Below are 18,747 nucleotides of genomic sequence, written 5' to 3'. Positions count from 1 at the left end.
CAACATGTTGTCCACTGCTTCTCCACCTATAAAATGAACATCATGACTCCTAACTAAATTGGTAACTCCCAACTGATGCCTGCCAGATATATAAGTATGTATTTCTTGATTCCCCAAATGAAAGGAAAGCTCCTTGAAAGAAAGTGAGGTTTGTGTCAATCTTTTGCCCTAATACCTGGCACTGTGATATGAGTCACTAGATTTTCTGATTAACACCATACTATGAACATTTTAAGGTTGGAAAATACATACCACATACTAAGTATTGCTGATTTTGAAAACTTCTCTAAATTATTTTAGGATAAAGATCCTTAATATATGTTATTAGTTCTGTTGTGATTAGTTGATTTTTTTTTCAGGACACCCAGAAGCAAACATTCACATTCCGCTTACTTTAACACACTTTTACTGGGTATCTCATTTGTATCCAGACTTCTGTTTAGTATTGTGGTTGGTACATGAGAAATACAAGACAGTCCTTAGCCTTTAAAAGTGTTTAGTTGATGGAAATAATTCAAAAATTTCAAGTTCTTTAGCTAAACTTTATTTGAGCAGTTGTACAATCAATGTTAGATCTTAGGTAAAACAAGAAAGAGCATTATGCCTGTTTGTGTGTGTTTTATTTTGTGATTCCAGGATTCATTTGTGATTTTTTCCAATGGTATTTATTCCACATTGTAGAATCTTGAGTTGTCATTCCCATATTTACATTACTGACTTAGAAAATGACATACACATAGAACAAAAAGACTGGATCAAAAGGCCAAACCTAATAAAGGTTTAGAAAACAATGTTTGGAGGAAATTATAATGCATACATCTTCTAGCTAAACCCAAGGCAGTTCCTATATATGGTTAAGATGGTAAAATGCCATCTTAAGGCCATTCATTTAGCTAATGATCTGCCGTGGCAAAATGGCACTTACAAACATATTTGTCAGCTGAACCTGGAAGATAGCTTGCCTTTTAAGAGCTTCCTGTGCGCCTGGCACAGCTGCATCTTCAATGTGAAGTGTGCCACTGAGATCTACCAAAACAGCTTTTAATGCACGGCGTGCTGCCATCCTTCATTCCCTAGGAGAGAGCAAATGAAATTAAAAATACAGTTTAGGAAACAATGGACAATTAAAAACTGGTAAGTATTCAAAAATATCACTTATATCCAGAAAGATCCTGCTTAGTGTTAAGCTGCTTCCATTTTGGAGAAAACTGGTTTTAAAAATTACAAATCCAAAATTTGATCCATAAAACTTTTACAACACTTAGGTTTGTTTTTTTTTAAAAAAAAAAAAAAACACTTGAATTAAAACTACAGGAAGGAAAATGCTTACAGAGGTATCACTATTTACTTTCAGGTTTTTTAAAAGAACTCTGGTGAACAATTCATTCATTTATTTTATTTTTAAACCTGAGAATAATGTACTTCAAAGAATGGGTGGATGAAAAGACTAAATCATTAGCAGAGTCTTCTTCATCTTTGGTTATGTATAATGCAAATATTCTAATCGCCCTTCTTTGCTGCTGTAACCTGAAACAGAATACGTGGCTCTCCCTCGTCCACCACTGCCACCTCCTCCTTTTTGCCACTCCTGGTGCAGACATGGTACCTCCTTTGTGAAGGGGCAGCTGAGGAGACTCTGGCAGTCACCATGGCCAACAAAAAGCCCAAAGAAGAAGTCAAAACTGAGAACAACAATCATATTAACTTGAAGGTGGCAGGGCAGAATGGTTCTGTGGTGCAGTTTAAGATTAAGAGGCATACACCACTTGGTAAAACAATGAAAGACTATTGTGAATGACAGGGATTGTCAATGAGGCAGATGAGATTCCAATTTGATGGGCAATCAATCAATGAAACAGACACACCTGCACATTTGGAAATGGAGGCTGAAGATACAATGGATGTGTTCCAGTAGCAGACAGGAGGTGTTAGCGAAAAGGGATCCTGCTTCTTTACTCCAGAATTCTGTTCTTACAGACCAAGCTTACATTCTCAATCAGAAAATGGCAATTTGATTCCACCACATCCTGATGACTAGTTTTCTCTATTCTTTCCTTTCCTCCTTCCCCATTCCTTTACGGTACACAAAGTAACTGGTATATGTGCACAAGCATATTGCATCTTTTTAACTAAATAGCCAATGGTATGCTCTGATTGACATCAAGTGGAGATGGGATGGGGAAAAATACTGATTCTGTGAAAATACCCTTTCTCCATTAGTGGCATGTTCATTCAGCTATCTTTACATTTCAGTAAGTTATTTTGCTCTGTTTTAGCAACAACAACAACAACAAAAAAACCCATAAAAATCCCTGCATTATCTTGTTCAATTGGAGAATTATGTTTTTCATTTATCAATGTAAAACCAAAGACAATTTTACAACTTTTTCTGCGTAGCTGTTACATATAGGGCAATCTGTCTTTAAGTAGGGATAAATTACTCAAAAAAAAAAAAAAAAGAATCCTATTTTTCCCTTCAAGTCAAGCATCTTGGTGTTTAAATAAACTTCTTGCTAAAAAAAAAAAAAAAAAAAAAAAAAAGAATAGGGCTGGGCGCAGTGGCTTAGCACTTTTGGGAAGGCCGACGCGGGCGGATCACTTGAGGTCAGGAGTTTGAGACCAGCATGGTAAAACCACGTCTCTGCATCTCTACTAAAACTACAAAAATTAGCTGGGCATGGTGGCAGTTGCCTGTAATCCCAGCTACTAGGGAGGCTGAGAATGAGGCAGGAGAATCACTTGAACCCGGGAGGCGGAGGTTGCAGTGAGCCGAGATCACTCCAGCCTGGGTGACAGTGTGAGACTCTGTCTCAAAAAAAAAAAAAAAAAAAAAAGATTCCTTTACAGTGGAAAAACCTGCCAGATACACCTTAAATCAAATGACCAAATTAACACCATTAGTAATGGGACAAACCAACATCATGTTTTTCCTGAGACAGACAACATCACCTGTGCAGGATTCCTACTTAAATGTTCAACCCAAGTTGAAGCATAAGGAAAAAGTCAGGCAATCTGAATTAAAGAAAATTGTACAAAACAATTTGCTGGGTGAGGAACTGTATCAAATTAAAGGAGTCTGAAGAGATATGGCATCTAAATGCAATGCATGAGAGTAATACAAAGCCAATGGAGCAAAGGTTAACAATTAGTGACTTTAGGTGAAGAATATATGGTTTTTACTGCACTATTACAAACTTTCAACATAAAAAGTTTGAGAAAAATAAGTTAATAGGAGATCTCTTATCAAAGTGGGCAAAAGAAGGATGTTTTCATACATAATAACAGTGTGATATATAAACATACAAAGTGTTTTTGTCCACGATTCCTGGCTCATAACTCCCATAGCCTTTGTTGAAGTAAACAGAATCTGACTTTCTCCTGTTGAAGTAAACAGAATCTCTCTGACTTTGTCCTGCCCCCCTTTCACCTGCCCAAGGCAGAACTCTCATCTGATTGTGGGTCAAAAGACCCTCATTCCAGAGAGGTTCTGTCTCATACCCTGGAGGAAGGAATGCTGCAGAGGGGTCAAGAACAATCTAAACAGGCCTTACTGGGTTTAGATCATACCCTTTACATTCAATCACATTTTGACACAGTTGCGCATACTTCAATCATACCTATCCAATGAAGTCTCCATTGATAGGGTTCCACGGAGGCTTTTGGGGAGCTGATCACATGGAGGCTGACAGGAGGGTGAACAAGAATGCACCCACGTGCTGTGAGGGTGGCACACCCCAAGTCCATGGGGACAGAAGCTCTCACTGGGGACCCTTCCAGACCTTGCCCTATGTATCTCTTCATTTGGCTGTTAATTTGTATCCTTTAAAAAAATCCTTTGTTGGCCGGGCACGGTGGCTCATGCCTGTAATCCCAGCACTTTGGGAGGCCGAGGTGGGTGGATCACGAGGTCAGGAGATCGAGACCATCCTGGATAACATGGTGAAACCCTGTCTCTACTAAAAAATACAAAAAAAAAAAAAAATTAGCCGGGTGTGGTGGCGGCGCCTGTAGTCCCAGCTACTCGGGAGGCTGAGGCAGGAGAATGGCGTGAACCTGGGAGGCGGAGCTTGCAGTGAGCTGAGATCACGCCACTGCACTCCAGCCTGGGTGACAGAGCGAGACTCCGTCTCAAAAAAAAAAAAAAAATCCTTTGTAGTACATTGATAAATGTAAGTTAAGTGTTTCCCTGAATTTGGTGAGCTGTGCTAGTAAACTAATCAAACCCAAAGTGGGACGTGTGAAAATCTCAACTTGAAGCCAGTCAGTAAGAAGTTCCACAGGCCAGGACTCGTGACTGATGTCTGAAAATGGAGGAGGCAGTCTTGGAGACTAAGCCCTCAATCTGTGGGATCTGACACTATCTCCAGGTAGACAGTGTTGGAACTGGAGGACAACCAACTGGTATCTGCTGCAGAACTGATTGCTTGCTTGCTGATGGGGAAAAATCTCCAGACATTTTGGGGTCACAGAAGTCTTCTGTATTGACTATTGTAGTGTTGGTGTGACAGCAGAGGAAAAACAGTTTGAATGTTTTCTTCAAGAATGGTAACAGCTATACAAAATGAAATTCCATGTATCTACCTCATCCCCAACTTAAGAATAGAACTAATGGCAATATTGCTGAAGCCTCCTGTAAGAACCTGGTCAGTTAAATTTCCTGGAAGTAACTAGTACAATTAATTTGTGATAATAATTTTCTTTCTTTTCTTCATATTTTTTACCAACTGCCTAGTTTAACCATTTTAGAATGTTATAAAAATGAAATCACAATGTACCCATTCTTTCACAATTTTCGTGATTTATTTTGCTCAACATTGTATTTCTGAGATTCAGTCACGTTGTTGCCTTTTATATTCTACCAAAAGCAAAACCAAGATCCACTTTTGGGATTCTGACTAGAACTGCATTTAATCTACAGAGCAGTATCAGGACAACTAAGATCATTATTATATTGCCGTCCTACCCATCAACATACTGTATCTCTCCTTTCACGTTTTTTTAGTTTTATAAATATCTACATAAATGGCTTGCATATATTTGTAGACACAACTCTATCATTGCTATATTAAATTATTTTAAATTACCTTTTCTAACAGTTTGGTGTTGGTGTATTAAAATACATTTTTTGTTGTTATTGTTGTTTTTGTCTTATATTCTTTAACCATTCCAAACTCTTTTTTTTTGAGACGGCCTTGTTCTGTCACCCAGGCTGGAGTGCAGTTGCATGATCACAGCTCACTGCAGCCTCGACTGCCCCTGCTCAAGCAATCCTCTCACATCGGCCTCCCAAGTAGCTGTTTCCACAGGCGTGCACCACCACGCCTGGCTAATTTATTTTTTCTGTAAAGATGGGGTCTTCCTATGTCTCTCAGGCTGGTCTCCAACTCCTAAGCTCAAGTGATCCTCCCACCTTGGCCTTCCAAAGTGCTGAGATTACAGGTGTGAACCACCACACCTGGCCCCAAACTTTCTTAATTCTAAAATAAGAAAAAAAAAAAAAACAAAATTGTCACTTGTAGTTGGTAATTATTATCTACATAGAAAATTATTGTCTACACAGAGAATTTTCTATGTAGACAGTAATTACCAACCACAAGTGATAATTTTTTCTATTTTTCTTATTTTCTGTTTTATTATTCTAGTTAGGAACTCTATAATTGAATAGAAGTAGTGATAGCATGCATCCTTATTCTGTTTTTGATTTTGAAAGGAATGCTTTTAGTATTTAAACATTAAGTAAGCTTGCTGTAGAACTCTGCTGATATTTTAGCCATTTAAGAAAGTTCCTTCTATCCCCAGTTTGCTAAAAATTTTTGTCATAAATGGCTATTGGATTTTACCTACTACTTTTTCTGTATCCAATGAGATGATCACATTTTTTCCCCTTAAGCTGTCAATGGGGTCAATTAATGTTAAGTCAATCTTGCACAAATCCAATGTAGTCCTAATATATTATCTTTTTTTACTTACTGCTAGATTCAAATACTAAAAGATTAGAAACAACCTAAATGACCATCAACAGAAGGCGAGTTTAATAAATTATGATATTTGCCAGGTTTTTCCACATTCAGTATTTTTCCCTTACACATTTTATTCTTTGGGACTGAGTCATTAAAGAGGGTAGGGAGGAACTAAACTCTACCTTCTAAAAATAGGAGTATCCTCATATATTATTTCAAATTCTTCTGTGAGAAAGACTTGTTCTCCATTGATTTACTCAATCACTTATTTATGTCATCAGTATGGGCTCACAGATATTTATTCTATTCTTTGTGCCATAAGCTAATACTATGTCATTTAGTTTGTTGCTGAAATTGTTTTAGCTTTGGCCATTGAGAGCTCTCTCAGGTTGGCTCCTGTACCTCCATCCTTTTGTTTTTTGAGCACTTCTTTGCTTTTGGAACTACATGATGCTCCAGACTCATCTTGTCGTTTCCTGTAAGCTGATAATTGATTACATTTTGATATGGTTTGGCTGTGTTCCCACTCGAATCTAATCTTGAATTGTAGCTCCCATAATCCCCACGTGTTGTGGGAGGGACCCAGTGGAAGGTAATTGAATCATGGGGATGGGTTCTCCCATGGTGTTCTCGTGATAGTGAATACATCTCCCAAGATCTGATGGTTTAATAAAGAGCAGTTCCCCACACACGCTCTCTTGCCTCCCACCATGTAAGACATGCCTTTGTTACTCCTTCGCCTTATGCCATGATTGTGAGGCTTCCCCAGCAATGTGGAATTGTGAGTCCATTAAACATCTTTCCTGTATAAATTACGCAGTCTTGGGTATATCCTTATAGCAGCGTGAGAATGAACTAGTACAGATTTTTAGATGATTGGGAAAGAAATCAAAAGAATAATATTTTGTGATACATTAAAATAATATGAAATAAAAGTTTTAGTTCCATAAATAAATGTTTTTCATTTCATAAAAAAAAAAAAAAACTTTGTAGAAAAAAATTTTCTTTCCTGTTACCTAGATATCTACCTAACATTCTCAATTTTACTTTTTGGCCTGCAAAGCCTTACTATCTGGCCCTTTACAGAAAAAGTTTATTGACCCTGTGCTAGGGGAGGAGATTCCTACTGGAGAAGAGTGGCAAAAAAACCCAAAAAACCCTAAAACCAGCAAGCTAAACACCCTTAATTCCACTTACAGAGACATACACATAACATTACGCCCTATATGGTCACAGAATGTGAGTATATACGTTCTTATAAAGAAAAAACTTGTATATACTTCTATTTAGAAGTGTGAGGGCAAAAGTGGGCTTTGAGGAGAAAGAAAAATAATGAGGAAAATACATGTGATTATATAAGAATAAGAGAACAGACCATAAATATTTAAGTAATGAACAAAAAGAACATTACAGCTACACAGGATCTTCGATTATCCGCTCTTGAACCACCCCTCACCCCTCTTTCTACACACACTGGTTTTACATCTTAGTTGGGAAAACCAAGGCCCAGATAATGTCTATATAGATATTACCTTCTCTTGAGAATGATGGTGCTCAGATGAAGAAATTACTAACAAAGATTTATTACTAAATTTGCCTTCTAACTTTTTCTAAAGGTTCAATGCGCCTGACAAACTACTCTTAAATGAAACAGAATTTACCTCCCTACACAGAATATACCAGACATACCACACAAATATTAAATAGATCTTTGGCACATTATTTATAATATACCTATTATATTAATGCAAAGAATGTTATTAATAATGTATAAAATTAGATATACAACAGGAATAAAAATTTAATGAAAAAAATTTGAAAGCATGTGTCCAAGAAGCTATTTTTCTCTTTTAAAAGAAGATTGTTGGCCAGGTACAATGGCTCGCACCTGTACTCCCAGCACTTTGGGTGGCTGAGGTAGGAGGATTGCTTGAATCCAGGAGTTCGAGACCGGCCTGGGCCATAAAGCGAGACCCCCATCTCTATAAAAAATAAATTAAAAAGTAGCAAAGCACGGTGGCATGTGCCTGCAATCCCAGCTACTGGGATTGCGTTAAGCCCAGGAGTATGGGGCTGCAGTGAGCTATAACCATGCAGTCAGGGCAACACACACACACATATATATATATATTTGTATTCTACTAATATTTCCTCATCACAATAAAGACACAACTACTCATGATGCTTAAGAAATAATGCAGTGTTCTAGTAAAGTTATTTTTCCAGTTAACTGAAGGTAACTAGAAATGATAAGAAATGTTTATTTCAAATAACTATTACTCAAAACATTTTGGGATTTTTCTCTTTAGGAATTACCATCAATGCTAGCATATGAGCTACACATGAAAATCAGCCTCATTAACCAATGGCTCCATTTTATTTTTAACTCCAAGTGGCATTACTCTCCTTGACTACCCATCTCATTCAGCAGGCTTTATTCTGACACTTTCAAAATTATATCCATCTTTAAAGCATACAAATTGTAACCAATAAAAATATCCCAAAGAACATGTACTAGCTCAGAAAGCAATTCCAAAATAGGAGTCCAAAAAGATCTTGAGCAATGTAGAAGCTTATCGTTTCCTACCCTGACTACTTTGAAAGAGTAAACATTTATTGATGAATAAACTCTGGTATGCTTATTTTTAAAAATCGCTTTAAACTTGGGCTTCCATAATATAGCAGGCTAAGAATCAAATTAACTCTCCAAATAAAACCTAACAATACTCGATCAAAAAATTATACACATGTGCGTGTGCACGTCTGCACGCGCACGTGTGTGTAAGCCACAAGGTGCAAGGAAAAAAGGAATTGTTAGATCTGAATAAAAGCAAGAAACTCAGGAGATGAGCACAACACTGTGGCCTGTTTTGGCTCCAAAGGTATCTGTCACACTACGTGACCTTAACTTATCTTTTTTCCCCATGGGCCTCTTCAGGGAATAAAAGATAAACTCAGAGCCCATCTGAAGAGATAGATCCTCTGACCTAAAAACCAAGACCTCACTGTAAGGGTGAGCCAGAAATAAACCTATCCCAGGCACTCCCTCTCTACCTTGTCTCAGTTGACTACAAGAAAATCAACTGCTTTGAAACGTGGCCCAAAGGGGTGGTAGGTAGAAAGTGCTGCAGAGAATTTGGAACCATAAACCAGCACTGGGCCCAATTTGCAGACCAAATTCACATTACCTAAGATAAGCCTCAGAAAAACTTCAAGATTTTAATTAGTGTGACCTTGACTAGCAGGTGCCTGGCTACAGCAAATATAAACCCTCCCTCAAAATACTAGTTTTCAGCCCAAACAGCAAAGAAATCCCATAAATAAAATCAAATAGCCAAGCGTGGTAGCATGGGCCTGTAGTTCTCGCTACTTGGGAGGCTAAGGTGGGAGGACTGCTTGGGCTGGAGTTCAAAGCCGCAGAGAGCTATGATAGCACCACTGCATTCCAGCTTGGGCAACAGAGCAAGACCCTGTCTCAAAAAAAAAAAAAAAAAAAAAAAAAAAAAAGAAAGAAAAGACAAGAAAAGAAAGGAAAAAAAAAACACAAAGAAATCAAATTACAAGAATGATGAGCAAGTAACCTAAGGAAACAAGCCATGGTAAGGGAGAACCTACACAAACAACAGACTGCATAAGCAGCCCTATAAGGGCTTCTTATTCTTCTAATGTAATTATCATAATGCCTACATGTTTAAAGAACAAAAGGCAAGATCAAAAATATGAGGAGAAAACACATGAAAGACTATCAATGTGCAGATTCAGAAGGCCCAAAGAATTCTAAGCAAGATAAATGAAAATAAATCCACATCTAAACCCTCGCTATACGCCAATGGCAAAGAGAAGATCTTGAAAGCAGCCAAGGGAAAAGACAAATTGCTTTCAAAGGAGCAACAGTTAGACTCAGATTCAATGCAACTCCAATCAATATCCCAAAAAGTGTCTTGTGAATTTGATAAGCTGATGCTAAAATGTTTACACCAGTAGAAATGGCCAAGTATAGCCAAGACACTTTGGCCAGGACCAAAGAAGAAAAAGAAAGTAGGTGTTGCTTTACCTAATATCCGGACTTACTTAATGAGGTCTTGTAATTAATTAAAATGGTGTCGTATTAGTACATATGGAGACAAACTGATCAATGGAACAGAAAATACAGAAAAAGATCCCAATAAGTGTAGAAAATTCATATATGATAGAAGTAGTGTTTCAGATTAGTAAAGAAAAAATAAAATGATCAATAATATGGTGTTGGAACCATGGAATATCCACGAGAAAAAATGAAATTGGACTCCCACATCACACCATACACAACAATTTTTTTTTCCAAGGAGATTAAACAACCACATGCTTAAGGCAAAACTGTAAAACTTTTAGATAGGAGAGTATCTTCATGACTTGAGAACAGAAAAGGCTTTCTAAAATGAGACATAAAAAGCACAAACCACTGAAGACAAGACAGATAAATTCAACTATATTTCAAAACCACCACAAAGAGAGTGAAAATACAGAAAAAGAACTTATTTTTCTAACACATGTAGGAAAAGACGAGATTCCAGGAAGTATAAAGTATAAATATTAAGAAAAAGATGAACAACCCAATAGAAAAACTGCATAAGATCTTAACATATCCTTTACAAAAGAGCATATCTGGCTGGGCACGGTGGCTCACGCCTGTAATCCCAGCACTTTGGGAAGCCAAGGTGGGTGGATGACCCTAGGTCAGGCATTCAAAACCAGCCTAGCCAACATGGTGAAACCCTGTCTCTACAAATACCAAAATTAGCTGGGCTTGGTGGCAGGCACCTGTAATCCCAGCTACTAGGGAGGCTGAGGAGGGAGAACTGCTTAAACCTGGGAGGCAGAGGTTGCAGTGAGGCCGAGATCACACCATTGCACTTCAGCCTGGGCGACAGAGCGAGAATGGGTCTCAAAAAAAAAATAAAAATAAAAAAATAAATGAAGATACTCAAAGCTCATTGGTAATCAGGAAAATGCAAATTTCAAGCACAGTGAGATCAATACACCAACCTACAGATGGGCAAAATTTAAGTCTGCAAACACCAAAGGCTGTCAACAGCAATTCCCACATGCTGCTAGTGAAAGAATATACTTGTACAAGCATTTTGGAATCAGTCTGGCATCACCATACCCTACAATCTGGCAGTTCCACTTCCAAGTATACCTTTGAGAGATTCTTTCACAGTGTACCATGATACATAAACAAACATGTCTATAGCAGCACCATTTGTAACAGCCAGAAAATGGAAACAATACAAATGTCCATCAACAACAGAATGGATAAGTAAGTTGTGGTATATTTATACACAGAAAAAAACGGCAGTAGAAAGAACTTAGATTCATACACTCACCTTACACAACTCTCAGAAATCTACTAGAGGGTGAAAAAAGCAAGTCAAAAAAGAATATATACAGTATGGTTTCATATTATAGTACTCAAAAATACAGATGCTTACATAGGTGATAAAACTGTAAAGAGAAGCAAGGGAATGATTACCACAAGAGTGGGGATATTGATTACCCTCCAGAGGACAGGAAGCAGATGCAAACCAAGAGGAGCACAAAGGGAGCCTCTAAGGTCTGGCAATACTCTACTTCTTAACCTAGACAATGAGAATATGGGTGCTTTTAATTATACTATAATCATTTTAAACATATATGTTTTACATACTCTTGTATAGATGATATATTACACAATAAAAAATGAGTCTTCTTATATTTTAGTCAGTTATTTCTCATACATTTAATAGTTATAAAAAACTAAATTAGTCCAGTAGTCCAGCCAATTACTATACACTCAGCATAAAAGCTTCCACCTCCAAGGCATTTTGAATTTTAAGTAAATCCCCGATTCTGTTTGTCTTTCATAATGTATCTGATGAAAGACGGAAAAAGAAGACTGCAGAGGTTAAAAAATATATTAAGAGCTGTGGTTAATCAAGTTTCAACTGCAAAATCCTACCTTCTGTAATAGTCCACATGTTGTTCTATTTCTGATCTTTATTGTGACCTTGAATTGAAGGATTATATAAGCAATAGCATCAACTATTACCTCCCTGAGACAGAAAACAGCTTGTTCATCAAAAGACTAGACCGTTCCTAGGGATTCTATTTGGATGTGTAACAGTTAAAAAATTCTTTGAAGTACACTAACTGCACCACAAAAGGATGGACAAAAAAAAAAAAAAAGGCATTTTCTTTTCATATATACAGAGGAACCTAAAATTGCTTCTCTCAAAATCCAACTTTTATGGGAGATATCTAATATTCAAGAAAAAATGTTACCTCTGAAGGTGATTAAAGAACAAAATATGAACAAGACTAGAAAAGCAATGAAAGTAAGAACTGTACTATTTACTTGGAGCCAGGGAACTGTCATAATACATATTTATCATTTTAATCCTTGTTGAAGCATCCACACAGGCTTAATGTTACCAAAACATTTTAAAATCCTATATTCTTTGCTTTCATCAGTTCCATAGAACATACCTTTTAAAGTCTAAAATGCTCTTCTGGAGCACCACATATTTGAGAGTGACTGACTAAGGCCTAGAATAAAATTGAGGTGCCCCACTCACACCTCAAAATATACTTACTTCTTCAGTTAGTCCCACTAACTTCATCACTTGATCACTATGACCTCTCTTCTTGTCCAAAACTTTGTTTTTTTTTTTTTTTTTTGGAGACAAGGTCTGACTCTATCTCCTAGGCTGGAGTGCAGTGGCACTATCTCTCAGCTCACTGCAACCTCTGCCTCCCCGGCTCAAGCCATCCTCCCACCTCCGCCTAGCAAGTAGCTGGAACCACAGGTGTGCACCACCACGCCCAGCTAATTTTTGTACTTTTAGCAGAGACGGGGTTTCACCACGTTGCCCAGGATGTTCTCGAACTGGTGAGTTCAAGCGATCCATCCGCCTTGGGCTCCCAAAGTGCTGGGATTACAGGCATGAGCCACCAAGCCTTGTCTGAACCTGTATAATACTCGTTACCTGAACTACAAGCTGGTATTTGATAAAATGTAATTGTAAAATACTAATATAACCCTCAAAATAACTATAAAGGTTTCAAAGGTAGTGCCTGATTTTGTTTATCTTGAATCCGTACCCACCATCTCCCATAATCGGAAAAAATTACATGGGACACCCCTTGCAAGAGCCATAAACCACTGACAGTGGTACATATTCAATGCAAAGAAGAAAAGCAAATTCTCTCATCCCAAGAGAACTTCCAGATACTTCAGAGGACATCTGGGCTTGAATATCACTGGGGCATCTCAATCCAAGCCCTTTCACCCTCAAAGGTGCTCTTTCCCAGCCATCCTTACGAGTGGTTGGCAGCACCATCAATCCAGACACCAAATTATGTCAGTTCTACTTCCTTTACAGTCTTATATCCACTTACTTCTCCTCATCGTTTTTGAAACTATCTTTTTGAAGTTGGAAATCAACTCTCATCTAGACTATTTCAACAACTTCTTAATTGTCCTCTCTGCTTTGCATCTTCTATTACTAGCCCTAAATTATTCCCTACAAAGCAACAATGCAGTGGTTAAGGACAAGAACAAAGGAGTTGTATAAATTTATGGCCTGGGTATACATCTCCACTCACTAGCTGGGTGAAACTGGGCAACCTTCTTAACCTTTTTGCCTCAGTTTCTTCATTGCTAATGTAGAAATAATGACACAACTCTAATGGTTGATAAGAGGATTACAGAAAGTAATACCTATAAAGAATTGTGAATTGTGTTCCACTCAGAGAAAGGTTGGGTTATGTATGTGGAGGGCTGGGAGAGAGAAGCAAGGAGGGAACATGATGGATATATCAAGGGCTACAAAAATCACAGGATATATATGATGCAAAATTCTAAAGCATTAGTATAACTTGAGGATTTGAGAAAACACATCTAAATACATATTATGGTATATTATTCAAAACTTGCATACTTAAAACAAGAGATTTTCATACAAATTTTCCCCTGGGAGATTGGGGCTCTACAGAACATGCCTCCTAAAACCCCTGGGAAGTACAAACTTTTTTTCCTTCCCTATGTGGTTCCAGAGTTCTCTGGAACCATTGTAGGCATTCAATAAATGACGGTATTATTCAGCCACTTCCCAGTTAAAATTCTTCCAGTGACTCCGCGCTGACCTCTGGATAAAGTCTGAACAATGAACACTGGTGGACAGAGTCCTGGTTTACCCTCTCCAACTCATTTGTCTCTACTAGCACCCAAGTTCCATGGTACTGCAGGCGGCCAAGAGCTCTACACTTTGCCTCTCTCGTTTCGGGACTTTTGTCTGCAACTACTCGGGCCCCTCTACACCCTCGTCTCCTGGCCAATCCCTTTAGCCCTCAGTCTCAGATAACCATCACTTCCTCCGGCGTGCCTCCTCTGGGTCCAACTCCTTTTCTCCCAGAGTTAGGCTGGGAGCCACCTCTGTTCCTACTACATTTACCACTGTCCTGGTTACCAGCCTGCGCCTCTCCTACTAAACTGTTAAGTTCTGTGCATAATGGACTGTGTTGCCTTTCCCACTGTGTTATTTAGGCGTTCAATAAACATCGTGAATTAACTCATGAATCCCGGTGTCCACAGCTGGAAGGCCCCAACAACAAACTCTTTCAGCACCAACTCAACTTTCATCCCCCCATCTCTTGGCTGGGAAGGGGCCTCAAGACTGGTCACTGCACTCGGTTCTACACCAAGTACCAGGGCCTTAAAAACGCCAAACTGACCAGGAAGGACGCCAGCTCCAAAATACAGCCCAACAGCACACTTCGAGGAATGACTGACACACTAGCTTCACGACCCGCCCCGCAGAGACCCACAGCCCGCCTCGAGCCCAGCTGTGCGCACGCGCGGGGCCACGGCAAAGGGGGCGGTTCCGACGCGAAAGACAGGGAATGCGCACAGAGCAAGAGCGCAGGCGGCCCGGCCCGAGAGGAGGGGCGGCCTGGGGGCGCCACTGGTAATTCCCGAACCCTGTCACAAAATCTGCAGCCTCTCGGCCCCAATTGCGCTTCTTCCTCTTCCGTCCTACAGCGGCTCCTCACCCACACTCCGTACGCCGTCCTCAGGAAAGGCCCCCGCTAATGGCAAAGCCAGCCAGCCTCACTGGCCGCAGGGTCCTCAGCCGGGATAGACAGCCCCGCAGCTGCCCGACGGACGCCGGAAATTGGGCCCTGGCCGCGCCGGAAGCCCCGCCTTTCCCGGCTCAGCCCCACCACTTCGCCCGGGATTTCCGCCGAGCGGGTACACTGACCGCGTCGTGTAGTCCTCAGTCTGCACCGCCACTGACGGAAAGCTAGACCCTTCTGGAGACCCGCTTTCCCAAGGGCGCGGCCTCCTGGGCCGGGATGCACGAGGAAAAATAATCCCCTGCCTTTCTTCGGTAGCTGTTTTCCAGTCCACAGCACTACTGCTGAACAGGGCGTTTCTGAGTAGCGTTCTTTGCCTTCACCCTCCCCTCCTCTACCACTTGTCCACTCTCGAGGTTTAACTAAGAAGTCGTACTTTACTAGACAACCCAATCTCAGAAGTCATTTCCCCCTTAGCTACCTGAATAGCACCTGGCACCTCTTGCTTTCTCCATTAACTACTCCCTCGGGCAGCGACGTCCCTCCTTTCCCGCTTCTCTCCCGATTAGAGCCACTACGGGCTGTGCCTTCCTCTTCCACGGGAGCTCTATCTTGGTACACCCAGAACCACCTCCCTGCCTAACCCGCTGCCACACTCGTGGGGGTCTCTACTTGTATCCTCTTGATCCAAGTAAGTTATGTGGACCTGAGTAATAGAGTACAGAAAGGTCACTCTTATGCACTCACTATGAAAATGACTGAACAACTTTCTGGAGCCGTCTTGACATAATAGGATACTCACTCGGGTTACACCTTATACAAGGGTTATACCCCTTGATAAAACCACTGCTCTGTCCTTGACTGGGGACCCATATATGACACCCGTATGCCACAATCTAACACCCGCACTACCCAAGGCTGCAGTCAGCCCTGTTAGGAGCTGTGACCCATTCTGTCCCTTGGACTAGGAGCCATCTGCTTTTCCTCCCCACTGGATCTGAAGTTTTTTTGTTTTACTCATATTTGCTAAGTTTAAGTTTTCTGTGTGAGGGTCTAATTGGTTGAAGGAAAAAGGATTTGGTCCTAGTTTCCCCTTATGAGCCAGCTGTCTTTGACCAGATTAAGACATCACCAAAGGATTTTAAGTGGGTAATATAAGAAATGTATTTTTCTAGCTTTTTTTTTTTTTTTTGAGGAAGACGCGGTCGTAGGTGCTGCGGATTTCTGGTCCGCACGCTCCTGCTCCTGACTCACCGCTGTTCGCTCTCGCCGAGGAACAAGTCGGTCAGGAAGCCGCGCAGCAGCCATGGCTTTTAAGGATACCGGAAAAACACCCGTGGAGCCGGAGGTGGCAATTCACCGAATTCGAATCACCCTAACAAGCCGCAACGTAAAATCCCTGGAAAAGGTGTCTGCTGACTTGATCAGAGGCGCAAAAGAAAAGAGTCTCAAAGTGAAAGGACCAGTTCGAATGCCTACCAAGACTTTGAGAATCACTACAAGAAAAACTCCTTGTGGTGAAGGTTCTAAGATGTGGGATCGCTTCCAGATGAGAATTCACAGGCGACTGATTGACTTGCACAATCCTTCTGAGATTGTTAAGCAGATTACATCCATCAGTATTGAGCCAGGAGTTGAGGTGGAAGTCACCATTGCAGATGCTTAAGTCAACTATTTTAATAAATTGATTACCAGTTGTTAAAAAAAAAATGTATTTTTCTAAATGCTTCCTCTGCCTGCAGTATGAATAGATAGGAGAGATGCCAGAATGGGTGAGACCAGATAAGAGATCCACTGCAAGGGTACAAGAAAGATACTTTAACTAGAATGTGTGGAAACAAAGCAAAGAGGATAAATTCATAGGAGGCAAAACAGAAACTGGTGACAGATTAGATTGGGGTTAGGGAGAAGGCATCAATTATCAGACTCCAAGACTGGGCAATTGGGTAGTGTAACTGATTTTTTTTTTTTTTTTTTTGGAGGCAGGGCCTCACTCTGTCACCCAGGATGGAGTGCAGTGGCACAATCATGGCTCACTGCAGCCACGACTTCCAGGTTCAAGGGATCCTCCTGCCTCAGCCTCCCCAGACAGCAGGGACCACAGGTGCACACCACCACAACTGGCTAATTTTGATTTTTGTAGACAGGGTGGGGTCCCACGATGTTGCCCAGGCTGGTCTCAAACTCCGAGGTTAAAGCAGTTCTTCCACCTCAGCCTCCCAAAGTGCTGGGATTACAGACGCGGGCGGGCACCAATGCCTGGCCTCATTCACATTATGTGGAATCATGGGATAGGACTAATGGCTTTCTCCTCTCCAAATGGATCTACTTGATGAAAGGCAAGATAAGAAGAAATTCAGCCCCTCCAAAGGGAGGGGCTGGATTCAGAAAAAAAAGGGGGGGGGGGCAAAAAACCCAAAGGAGTGAAGACATAAAGCAGTATCTGAACTGGAACAAAAACAGTAGGAAAAACTTATCTTGATCATTGATACCCTTGGACATAGCCCACTGTGTCCCAGGTCCTTGCATCGAATGTTTTCACAATATTTGACTTCTAATGAAAAATCAGGGGCCAAGAGAAATCTTAGCAAAGAATAATTCCATTATGATTGGTATCAAAATGTCATTTTTGTTGTTTTGAGACGGAGTTTCACTGTGTAGCCCAGGCTGGAGTGCAGTGGCACAATCTCAGCTCACTGCAACCTCTGCCTCCCGGGTTCAAGCGATTCTCATGCCTCAGCCTCCTGAGTAGCTGGAATCACAGGCATGTGTCACCACACCCAGCTAACTTTTGTTCTTTATTAATAGAGACAGGGTTTCGCCATGTTGGCCAGGCTGGTCTCAAACTCCTGACCTGAAGTGATCTGCCCACCTCGGCCTCCCTAAGTGCTGGGATTACAGGCATGAGCCACCATGCCCAGCCTCAAAATGTTACATTGGTAATAACTTAGAAACTAATAAATCAATGAGAGTGATTTGCTTCATAAGAAACATTTTACTTCAGGAGAACATCTCTTTGGTTGAAGCACATCTAAAAAAAATGATTAATGATCTGGAAAAGATATATATATAAAGATATATAGATATATATAGATGTATCTATATATATATATATATAAAATCTGGACCAGACTTCTGTTCTGAAGGTTATTGGCCAATGTTACAGATAGGACAACCAAAAACTACTGAGGTCTTAGAAAGTTTATTTGCTTTCAGTCACATGGTAAAAGGTTTGCTTATTAGAAATATCTTGCCTCCTAGTCTTTTGTACTAGTCAAATATCTTGCTTTCTCATCATTTCACCAGTAATACACATCCAACACATATAGAACACAGATTGCCTACTCTTATTGTATCTAAAGCAAGGATTTTGGTGGGGAGAGGAGGGTGGGGGAACTCTAATCTAGCTTTTTATTTCAATAGCTTTAGGGGTACAAGTGGTTTCTGGTTACATGGATGAATTGTATAGTGGTATAAAGTCTGAAATTTTAGTGCACCCATCACTGGACTACTGTACATTGTACTCAATATGTAGCTTCTGTTTCCCTCACCCCCTCCCACCCTCCCTAAAGCAGGGATTTTATTTTTTTATATTTTTACTTTTTTAACTTTTAGATTTAGGGGTACAAGTTTGTTAAATAGGTCAACTTGTGTCACAGGGGTTTGGCACAGATTATTTCGTTATCCAGGTACT

General features: G+C 40.2%; 1 protein-coding gene and 2 pseudogenes across 4 annotated transcripts in view; 2 read left to right on the top strand and 1 right to left on the bottom strand.

The window, feature by feature from the left end:
- HDHD2 (haloacid dehalogenase like hydrolase domain containing 2) overlaps window positions 1–15,173 on the bottom strand; it is a 47,498-nt gene extending 32,325 nt beyond the window's left edge. For 2 of the 3 annotated variants that reach the window (XM_003267559.3, XM_030810485.1), the window contains exons 1-2: window positions 15,030–15,173; window positions 963–1,073 (exon numbers count right to left, since the gene is read on the bottom strand). In XM_003267559.3, the coding sequence (XP_003267607.1) occupies window positions 963–1,063 (101 nt within the window). In that variant the 5' untranslated portion in view covers window positions 1,064–1,073; window positions 15,030–15,173. Of the gene's footprint in view, window positions 1–962; window positions 1,074–14,711; window positions 14,976–15,029 lie in introns of those variants that run through there. The other variant, XM_012506289.2, reaches the window with a different exon arrangement.
- Window positions 1,376–2,512, top strand: LOC115834742 (annotated as a pseudogene).
- A 1,062-nt stretch (window positions 15,174–16,235) lies between the features above and the next one.
- LOC100587409 lies at window positions 16,236–16,763 on the top strand (annotated as a pseudogene). Its single transcript, XR_004029629.1, has one exon. The product of XR_004029629.1 is annotated as a 40S ribosomal protein S20 pseudogene (transcript).
- The last annotated feature ends 1,984 nt before the right edge of the window (window positions 16,764–18,747 follow it).

The sequence above is a fragment of the Nomascus leucogenys genome, chromosome 4, assembly GCF_006542625.1.
Source record: "Nomascus leucogenys isolate Asia chromosome 4, Asia_NLE_v1, whole genome shotgun sequence".
Lineage (NCBI taxonomy): Eukaryota > Metazoa > Chordata > Mammalia > Primates > Hylobatidae > Nomascus > Nomascus leucogenys.
The sequence above is the reverse complement of the archived record's forward strand: the minus strand, read 5'-3'. Positions and strand labels throughout refer to the sequence as shown.